Raw genomic sequence first — 11175 nt, forward strand, 5'->3', positions numbered from 1 at the left:
GAAACCGGTTCCCGGCGCACACGGAAAAGCACTCGGGGTGCTGAGACGCACTGCAGGACTGAAGCTTTGTCATGACTCAGCTCAACCTTTGCAAGCACATTTAAATTCATAAGCGATGGAGCTGAACTGCACCTTCATATATTATCTTCAAATCTAATTCTCCCGAGACCTTGAATAATCCATTAGCTCGGGAAAAAACATATTGATATAAGCTGGTTATCCTGGGCCGCGGAGAGTCGGCGAGCCTTGCTTCAAGGATTAAAGATTTAGCCACCAACATGCCCTGAGATTAGTTTCATCTTTCACAGGTAATAGACCAGTTAGAGGAACTCTCGGCTGCACAATTTATCGAAATATCGTTGATATCACAATGTGGCCGCATGTAATATTTACATTCAAGAAGCTGAGAGGTTTTTGATGACGGGACAACCTGACAACACTCAACCTCACCCTGCAAACCATTGACGATTCTACACATCATCAAATATTCTGCCCATCACCATAAATCGATGAATTGTTGAGTAATTGACGAGTCCATCAAATCTGAATATTCAAGAGTTGGTAGGAATTTGACATTTTTGTTTCAAAAGCCACTGAAAGCTATTAGTTTAATCAATTACCTCATCGATTTCTACTGTAAATAACTGGCGGTTAATCGATAGCTGCAACTCTGAATCATTCCTCAGGCACACTGGGACATTTTTGTTTGGTACAAACCACAGCGATTATCACTTTACTGGTATATTTTTTCAGTGTTACGTTACCCCCCCCCCCCCCCAAAAAAAACAACATTCCAAGTTACATTATGATTCACAAAACTGATTGAAAAGATTTGTTTTTTTTTAATTCAAACTTAATCTCACACAGGTTTATCAGCTCATAACTGCACTGCATTGAAGATGTGACCTTCAACAGCAGGAAGAGATGAGAGCATCATCATCAGCATCATCACCACCACCTCTACAGACCTCCGGCGACAAACGAGAGTCCGGTTGATTCTGAGCTCATTGAGCAGCTCATCGGGGAAATGAACCACCGCAGTCAGTACTTGTGGTTGGCTGCTGGGTGAAGCTGCAGGCATTATTTCAAACCACAGCAATGACAGCTAATAACTCAGCATGCCAGCACTCCGAGAGAGGAGGAGGGACCTTTTTCTTTATTATCCAGAAAGTTCTGAGTGGCTGAGGTGAGGACAGGCAGGTGGGCTTCCTGCAGGAGAGGCCACATGACGTTATTTACATAACTAATGATGCATTCAGTTACCTTGGAAATACTGATACTTTGCATAAAAGCCAATAAAAAAACAGTTCAATCTGTTCCTTACATTTCTGATTCATCATTCGGGTACCGACTCTATTGATAGATCCCTTCAAAACATGTATTGCTTGGTTTGGTAATTGCAAAATAAGTCAAGGGATTACATGTTCCCTCGTGGGCTGAGGAAATGATCCTTCTTCTTAAGATTCATAAAAACATCTCAAATCCTGCGTGATTATCTCAGAAAAGTCACTAAGCTCACACCAACACTGGTTTTTCATTCCCTGATGTTTATTTTGGTGATATGTTTTAAAGTGGAAAGCATGCCAGCAAAAAAAAAAAGAAAAATTTCAAAATAAAAAACTTTTCGAACTGTGTCTTGAACAAGCGACTGCAAAAGCAACACGGTGGCATTAACAGCGCAGTATTTCATAGTACACTTTCAGTATTTGATGCTCCTCTGGTGACAACATTGTACATCTTGATTAAATCAGGTTTAACTAGTATGAACAGTGTGTGCAGGGAAAACATGACGCACCACAAAGAAACATCTGTCTCAGCCTCTGGCCAAACACAAATCAACAACAACAATAACAAATACAAAACGTAAAAACATATGGTCCACCCTGGACTTCCCTCAAAATGGAAATTGAGCCAGTTTGCAAGAAATGTGCTGCGTATTATAACTACCATCCCAGCTGCTCGTTTCTAATCATCTCTTCTCCAGAATCCTTATTTACTGTGAGAAACTTGTGCTGACTGGTGTGTTTAGAACCCTAGAAATATTTAGGAACTCGGTCTTTTTGGCTCCCAAACACTTTGGGTTTGTTATAGTTCTCTCGAAACCAGAGGGTTTCTTGGAGCAGATGGGAAAGACGCTACGTCCACACGTGTTTCTGGCAATGACCACACTGGTGCTTATCTTCTCGTGAGGAGGAACATCAGCCCCGATGATTACGGAGACAGATGATTCATGTTTAATAAGAACCTGAAGACATTAGGGAGTGAAATGATCACTTTTTCTCCTGACATCTGGCCTTGATGAGGTCTGAGTCAGTCAAACGAACAAACCACTCACCCTGGGAAAGAAACCAAACCATCTCAAAACATTTTCGGCAATTAAAAAATTATTTATTTAACAAATGAGATGTTGGATCAAAGGAGGCCCTGTTGATGTAACTCTTTGACTCTTAAGGTTATAAATTTTATGTCTAATTGCATCTTTTTTGTACTTATATGTGATGTATTATTGTGTCTGTGACGTAGGCTCCCAATGTGCTACTTTGATGGCTACAGGCAAGTAAGTAGTAGCAGAAAAGTTGAAATTTCTTAAAGAGACAATTATCTAATCTATGGCTGAGTATCAAGCTTTTTTATGGCTTCAGTGACATCGAGATGGAAAGATTATTTGTTGTTAGACATCAAATTTCGATCTCTGAGGAGGAAATCAAGAGGTTGCAGGGTTTTTTTTTTCCCATGTTGTAAAACTCCGCTGAGTAAAACATGAAAAAGTGCTGAAACATAAAACCCAACAGCTGAAAAAAAACAACAACATTTAATTTACATATCAATTTGATTTACTACTTTTGTGAAACTTTTCCAAACACTTTTGTGTGGAAATGCCAGGGAGCGAAGTAACATTCATTTTGGTAACACTGATTTTTAACCGTGTCAAAGTCGAGATATTTAAAAAATTCCTCATATAAAATGTTAAGTGTGATCTTGTGTGATCAGTGTTTGGGTGTAGGAACTTATAAAACTTATAGTTCCAGTTTCCTGAACACCCACATATTTCATTTACAGCTTTCCACCAAATCCAAACGTGAAATAATCAATCGATATAAAAGTATAATCACACTTTGGTGTTACAACAATAAATTAAGAAGGGACTATAAATTAAGGTAAACGAGTAAACTGCGAACTCCACATCATCATCCCTCCCTACTAAATCATCATCATCATCATCATCATCATCATCCTCCAGTTTGCGTACTTGGATCATCGTCGTAACGCTGAATGAAGCCAAAGATGCGTATTTACGCACTTAACCACTCTGCTGTTCATGTATGGGTTTTGCACGCTCCCCTTTGTAGTGATTTATCGATAAGTATCGCGTATTGACACGCCAGTGACGCGGCGCTGAGGCTCCAACCAGGTCACACAGCCGCCAGCGAGGCTGTGAGAAACTTTTCTCACACGCTGGATCGAGTTTCTCAGCGGCTTTCTGGGATTTCTCAAATTCACGCAAATGCCGCACGGGCAGAGAAGAGAGCTAAAGCCGGATTTTTGTTGTTGTTCTTCTTCTTTTACACCACTGCAACGCGGCTGCGTTCCCGTATTCTCCCCTTGACTTACCTTTCTTTTCCGCCAGAACGCAGCAGCTCAAGCAGAGCAAAGAGGTGAGACAGATCCACTCCAGAAAACGGCTCGCCATGGTGTTTCTACTCTGAAGGTGTCACTCCATGTAACCCACACGCGATACTCCGCTTCAAAAAACAAACAAACCCTGAAAAGCTCCCAGTTGTTCTAGTTGAGGGAAAGACTTTTCCTTTTACTAGGAGACTCAAAGTTTGACAGCTCCTCCTCTCCGTTGATAATCTCCGGCAGTCCGAGCTCGGGCTGCGAGAACAAACTACTGGCTGCGGTGACGTCAGCGGGAGGGAGGACAGAAGAGAAAAATCAACCGCTCAGGTAGAGGCAGGGTGTCTAGAGAGGGGGTGGGGGGACTTTATAGTATGTTGAAATACTCGTGAGTTTTGTTATAATGCAAAAACACTCTAAACCAGTCCTTTATATTTTATTTATTTTACACAAATCAGAATACAATACACAAAATTTGTCTTGAAACCGCTCCCAGAATGTATACTCAACCATGGAGAAAATGAAGTGATAGCATCATCAAGATCTGCTCACAATCGGTTCAAAAACAGGTCATGTGATCATTTATGATCCTTCTCAAAGGCAATACTTCACCCAAGAAGTGCAAATTCCCCCTTCAAGTCCTCGGAGTCTTCAAATCCAAGAGGATTTTTTCCCTCTCTGCATGACTTCTTGGTGACTCAAGGCAAAACTTTACAAAATGTCCCTGTACAATCTCTCAGATGCTTCATCCAGTGTAATCCAAGTCTTCTTTATCCGGCCTTATGCTCAGTAATCCACAAACACTTTAATTTGAGCCCAAAACAGGCGATATCACAGAAAACGCTTCAGTTCAGCGCCACCACCACAAGTTCAAATCAGTGAGCCGAATGTTCACCAATTTAATACCTAATACACCGCCTCAGTGTATTTAATCTAAATCTGCTCAGATAATTCCGATATCATCCATCACACCTACTCCAGCACCCAGACCAGATGTACTTTTGTTTTTTAACGTTTATTCAAACTAATTTTAGTGACACCAGACTCAGATGAGAGCATTTTATCAGGTCCTCCGCTCCACATTTGTGGCTCTTTGTAAACCCCACTCAAGCTGCTGGACGTCTTATGTTTCTTATTCTTTTATTTGATCCTTTATTTATTTTTAATCGTAATACATAAGTGTGAAGGTCACAAAGTCTGGAACTGAGCACGCGTACCAGATCCTACTGACAAGTCATAAAGGAGACTGTAGCTGAGAAAAAGAAGGTCAACGCAAACGCCTTGGAATATGTTAGTTATAAGTTTCTTTAATAAAATCTGTAGATTTCTAGGGAAAGTATTGCACCATGTAACATTACCGTTATTTGTATAAGCTTGAAGAAGTGATGCAGCGATAACCTTCTGGTAAGTGAGTTCAACAGAATTAAGAAAAATCGACATTCCTGATCCATAAAATCAGCACAGCAAATACTTTAGTATTCTTAAATCTATCAAGTAGTTGATTCTAACCCCTTCTAGGGGATAGTGAACATATCAGTATTGTGTATTTCAGAGCCAGAACACAAGTTCAAGTTTCCAAATGCTTCATTTAGTCAATGAAAAGTTCCAAAACCTTCATTATTACCAATTCACAATGATATGAAACTGAGAAAAGTAGCAAATTCTGTGTGAGTGATAACATATGAACCTTCGTTCTCGCAGCAAAATTCTGACTGAAAGAACCAAGATAGCAATCCAGGTAAAGACATTTTATCCACATTTTTTTTAAAGATGAGAGATACTGTATCAAGTGTGCAATTCAGCTGTTTTTACAAAAACAGAGTTGTTTAGTTGTTTTGGCACCAGGTTAATATTTCACACAAATAAACTGGAACAATTTTTTTCGCCCCTGCTGTCAAAATATTGGATTAAGAGGGCTTAAATGTGATACTTCAGTAGCCAAGAGCACGATGATCTGGTTACATTTCTGAGAGGAATTAGTTTGTTGATGTGAGAGAGCTCATTCGTTACAAAGGAATCAAAATATAAAACACGCTTTCATTCATTAATACAATTTGTACAAGTAATTTGACCACCAGTGTTTCTAGTGTCGTGTATAAAGGCAGGGTTCTGGAGCCACATGGGTTAGTGAGCATGTAAACATCAAAATAATAGAACGGGTGCATCTAAGTGGAACGTAGCCAATACCACTGTTGTCTAGTGTCCCCCATGTTTATCCTGCCTGCATCTGCTGTCAGAAGGGGTCTATTTGACGTTATTAAGATGGTGATGACTCTCTCATGACTGCTTAGGTTGAAGCCTGGAGGATCAGCACAGATATCAGCTGATTATATCGCAACAGAATGATCCTAGATCCAGCTTAATGGCTGCAGTCATCCCGAGTCTTTCTAAGAAGCCAGAAAAATCATTTTTTATATCAGCTTTTTTTGTTTTTTATATTGAATCTCATTGTTACACCAGAGAAACAAAAGCTTACTGTTTTAATTTAGCGGCTCACAAATCCCAACGGTGACTTGTGGTATCATCAACGCTGCTTTGTAGATTCTCACACATATTTAGTGGTATTTTTAGATGTGAGTGTGTACAAACAGCCCTCAGCATCAGTGTCATTCAGGGTTGGACGGCAAAAACGTCTAGACTGTTGACGGAGTGTCTGCCTCATCTGAGACGACCTAATTGGATGCTAAGCTGCTCCAATGTGTTTGTTGTTGTACACACATCAGACTCTGCGGGGACAAGAGTGATAGAAATCATTTTTCACGCTGGCCTTTATTTCATTATCGCAGCCTAATAGCTCAGCAAATGGTCTTTGTTTGTACGGTTAGAGGAAGAGATTATTGTGTTTGGTGAATGTATAACCTTTATCCTCCTGAGGAAAATTACCTAACGTGAGGCTTGTGTTTCACAGGAGATGCTCGACCAGCCGCGTTGAATGGGTCTTACGCAAGTGTCCGTTTTTTTTTTTTTTGTTCCGTTGAGAAACTGTTGGCTCACTTTTGATGTCACAAATCTCACAACTCTCGAGGATGTCGTGCTACATGTCGCCCTTTCTCACGCTACCTTGACTCGCCACACGAACGTTTGAAGACTTTAAAGCTGCCTAGCAACAGTTGACTGCTTTCAAGGGTCTTCTCCAAACCCTTAATGCTGAATCAAAGCGCTCCTCACGTGGTCCCATTTCCCCAAAGGGTTCTTCCAACTTCAGTGTGCTCATGTGCTTTGAAACGGGGAACGACGGAGACGGAAAAGTTTTTATATTTGATTGCTTAAAGCTGACAAATAACGCGTCAAGAGCTGTTTCCACGATGTGAGTGACAACATGGAATCCACCCTGGGCTGAGGGGTTGGCAGAGACGAGGATCCCCAGGGAAGATTCTTGTTGCTGTCTAGGGGTTGAGAAGGAAAAAACAAGACTCAGTTGCAGTTTTTAACACAACTGAAATCTGTTTTTCATCCGTACAAAACGAATCATATGGCTATCTATCACCCACACGAATGGAGTTACGAAGGCCCAAGAGAAATAAAGCAAAGTAAAAAGTGCAGAAGTGCCCCCAAGTCTCATGTGCTTTCAAAGGCCTTGAGAAATGTAGTAAATTCTGTGTGAATCATAACCTGTGAACATGTTAGTCATCACGGTAAAAACCTAAATTAAAGAACAAAGATTGCAATCTAGATAAAGACATTTTTCAACTGCAGAGGAAAAGATGAGAAGTGTTGTGTTGAACTCAGCTGTTTTCTTAAAAAAAAAAAAAAAAAAAAACCAAAATGGTTTTAAGTTGTTTTGGCAACAGGTTAATATTTCAGACAAGTAAACTGCATCATTTTTTTTTTCAAAATATTGGATTGAATGGGCTTAAATGTGATGCTTAGTAGCCGAGAGCACGATGATCTGTTTACATTTCTGAGAGGAAATGGTTTGTTGATGTGACTGAGCTCATTTGTTACAAAAGAAGCAAGATATAAAAGATGCCTCCATGAATGAATACCGTCCCAATACATGGACCATACTTGGACAATATTCTTATTGTAATGTGAAGGTGACAGCCTGCGCGGCTTCATTAAATACACTATTCTGCAACGTGATCGTGAAGCATTCAGAACCTTTTTCAGAAATGGGGGATTTTCTATGGAATGACTTAGAATTCAAGTGAAATATGGAATGGCTTCTTTTTATCGAGTCATAAGTTTGTTCAAACAGCCAGAGAGTGAGCGTTGCATTGCTGTAGTTGACCCTGTTTACACATGCTTCTAGAAGGCGTCTTGGTCAGTATCATCAATCTGGTTCTATATGTGAATGCACATTGTGATCCAGTTCCACAAACCAGTAGCTGAGGTGGTCTTGGGCACATTTGGCCACGTATTCTTAATAGTGTGAGTGCCACTGTGTCCTGAATCGTCCCTGCTAACGTGTAAACGGCGACGTTTTAAAACCAAGTTTAACGGGGTCTTGTTAGGGTTAAAAAAACAAAAAAAACAAACAAACTTTGCCTGAACAGGTGATTTAAACACACTTGAATAAAAATTGAATTCAAATATTATCACCTCAGATAAATATTCTAAATTTAAATGGAGACTAAAAGGCCTGATAATGTCTAAAAATATCAGACTCGATGTGACAACCAAGATAAACCTGCAGGGACGACAAGAGTCCCAGGGCAGGACCACTCAAGCTCTGAACGTAGCTGCAGTTCACTGGCGACCATTTTCTCACAGAATCAACTTTAATATTCAGCTTCTTGTCCACTACTGGTCAGATCCTGTGATACAACCTCGCAGGAAGTATTGCCTGCTCTAATGCGGAACAATTAGGCGAACGCTGACTAAATCTGAGCTAAAAACACATTGCTTATCTTAATTGTTTTGTGATGTATTGTTTCGTGCTGTGCTGCTTGCTCGCTTCTTTTGTTTTCATGGGTTGTTTCTGGTGCTTTCTGGGATTCTAGTTGTACTGTGTGAAGCACTTTGGGTTGCCTTTGGGTGTATGACAGGTGCTATATAAAGAAATAAGTGAGAGTTTTCCCCTTCTGAAGGTTGTTTACATTTTTTTAGAAGGTGAAAGTCTCATAAAGAAGCCAAATATTTTAGTACCACTTTGAGTAAAAATCATTTTTTTGTTTCACCTCAGGGTCATTACTGACTCTGGCTTTGGTTTTGAAACCAAGGTTCACCACATACAAAGCAAATTTGGGGGGGGGGGGGGTGTCACCTTGGCTTCTCACCAGCAGCCGATTTCAACAACACTGGCCAATGTCTCTTATGAAACTTTACAGGAAAGAAAGACAGAGAAAAAGGAAGAAGTCCCAGTTGTTTTTATCGTGCATGTTGCTATCCTGAGGCTCGGCGTGTGTGTGTGTGTGTGTGTGTGTGTGTGTGTGTGTGTGTGTGTGTGTGTGTGTGTGTGTGTGTGTGTGTGTGTCATACAGGGCTGCCCGAAGCCTCACACCGCAGCTGTTTGTTAGCTGAGCAGAAACACTAAACAAACGTAGAATAATGGCCAGACTGCTGGGGATTCAAGAGAATAAAAGGAGAGGGAAGAAGAAAGTGTGTGAAAGTATGGAGATGGCAGCCACTGGCTGGTGAAGTAAATACCTGTCCCAACACATTTACCATACCTTGTGTTCACTCTGTCCTGGTATAAAGGCCTAATATGAATTCATTAATGCAGCAAAATTACACATTTGAGATCTTTCAAGTGCAATAAAGTATACATTCAGTGTGAGGGAGTCTTATTAAGTCACTCAGTGAAGCAGAAAGGTTGTGTGACCGTGTTGTGGGGATGATTCGTTATCCTGATGTTCTGCATGACCGGGCCCAGATGGAGCAGCAACATCTCAGTACATTTTGGAAAAATATTTACAACCCCCACCCCCCAACACCCTCATATTTTTTTTTATTAGCTTGGATGATATGGAGAGATGGAGGCTACACTGCAGAAGCAAGGAAGAAGAGCGCAGGGACCATAACACTGCCACTTGGATCTCAGTCAGACTGTAAGCAAATCAGATTTGTTTTCGAAAATCAGATTTATCTTAAATCAGATCTTTTTCTTTCCCGTCCACACTGTTATTTGTTAGCGATGATGATTGTTGTGTCCAGACATCACCAGCCCATCTGCAAGATACAAACTTAAGGCCCATTTCAACAGAGAAGCAGCATGTAAGTGACGCAAAAGACGCTCTGAAATCCTGTTTCACAGCATCCTGGTGCTGATCAGCTCCAAGTACACATCAGTATGAGTAGACAAGAAAATAAAAACAGAACATTGCAGTGCTAAAAAAAACATGCATGGAATAAGTTACTCTTCAGATGAATAGAATAAAAAATAAATCAGTAAATGTGCAGGTAAGCTAAACAGTTGGAATCACATGTTCAACTTTCATGATAGTGGCATGTAAATATGAATAAATGAGCACAATAGCAGCATATGTGTGTGTGTGTGTGTATATATATATATATATATATATATATATATATATATATATATATATATATATATATATATATATATATATATATATATATAAAACACAGAATTACACAGTGGTCACTGTGTGTTTCAGAAGATGGTAAAAAGTAACAATGTAGCCAAACTTTTCCTGCCTCCCGACTCTTTTATTTTGTGATTTTTTAATAATAAAAATTTTAAGCATCATATTTCGTTTCTCCTTATCTTGGAAAGATTTAAAAATAGTTTTCTAAATGTTGTTTTCAGCCTTTTGGTTGCAAGTCTCCAGGCATTTAGAACATTTGTCAAACTAATTAGGTTTAATTAGAGAAGCGGGGAGAGTACCTGATACATCTGGCCATCTGCCCTCTGAGGGAAACGATCCTTCAGCTATTAGTGTAGTAGTTAAGCTAAATATTTGACAGCATTGTTTTTAATTGTGAGTTCACACACACGCAACCTTTGTGTGCAGTTCATATGAATTGCAATGTGTGTGTGTGTGTGTGTGTGTGTGTGTGTGTGTGTGTTTGCGCTGTGTTTTACCTTTTCCTGCTGAAGCCTCAGGCCTTTGGCTCTGAGCCATGTTGTTCACTTGCCAGAGCATGTGGTCGCCATGGCAGCCCTTTGGGTTACACAGTAAATACCTCAAAGTAAATGAATGAACCTGCTTTAATCCAAAAGGAATCCCACTCTCCACCTCTCCACCGGTCACATCCTGTTTCATAACACACACTCTGTTCACACTTTGTTCAAACTTTGTTCACCGTTGTGACTGACGGAAATTGTGTCTTGGAGATTTTGTTTGTTCAAGTTTTAACAATGCTGTGGCTATTTTTTGTTTATTCTGACATTTGATGTAAGTTTTATTATGAGAATAATTATAATAGTTGTGTTTATTGACATCGAACCTACAAGGATAAGCTGGTTCCTTATAAAATTCTAATATAAAGCATTAAAAAAAGAAATCTCAAGGAGCCCACACCTGTTCCACCTGTTATTTGCAGGAGTAGACTGAGTGGTGCAAAAAGTCACTTCCTGTGTCCACCAGGTGGCACAAGAGAATCCACATGTACTCTAATGCTGCTGTGCACCACCTGAGGACATGTATGGAC

At 40.0% G+C, this 11175-nt stretch overlaps 1 protein-coding gene across 1 annotated transcript in view; it reads right to left on the bottom strand.

Moving 5' to 3' along the window:
* Positions 1-3905, bottom strand: part of egfra (epidermal growth factor receptor a (erythroblastic leukemia viral (v-erb-b) oncogene homolog, avian)) — a 43639-nt gene extending 39734 nt beyond the window's left edge. Inside the window, exon 1 of the mRNA XM_086204025.1 lies at positions 3613-3905. Coding sequence (XP_086060151.1) covers positions 3613-3691 — 79 coding nt within the window. The 5' untranslated portion in view covers positions 3692-3905. The remainder of the gene's footprint in view (positions 1-3612) is intronic.
* Positions 3906-11175: the final 7270 nt, after the last annotated feature.

Source organism: Aulostomus chinensis, chromosome 5 (assembly GCF_037954235.1).
Source record: "Aulostomus chinensis isolate RoL2024-O1b breed Wild chromosome 5, RoL_Achi_v1.0, whole genome shotgun sequence".
In the NCBI taxonomy this organism is placed as follows: Eukaryota; Metazoa; Chordata; class Actinopteri; order Syngnathiformes; family Aulostomidae; genus Aulostomus; species Aulostomus chinensis.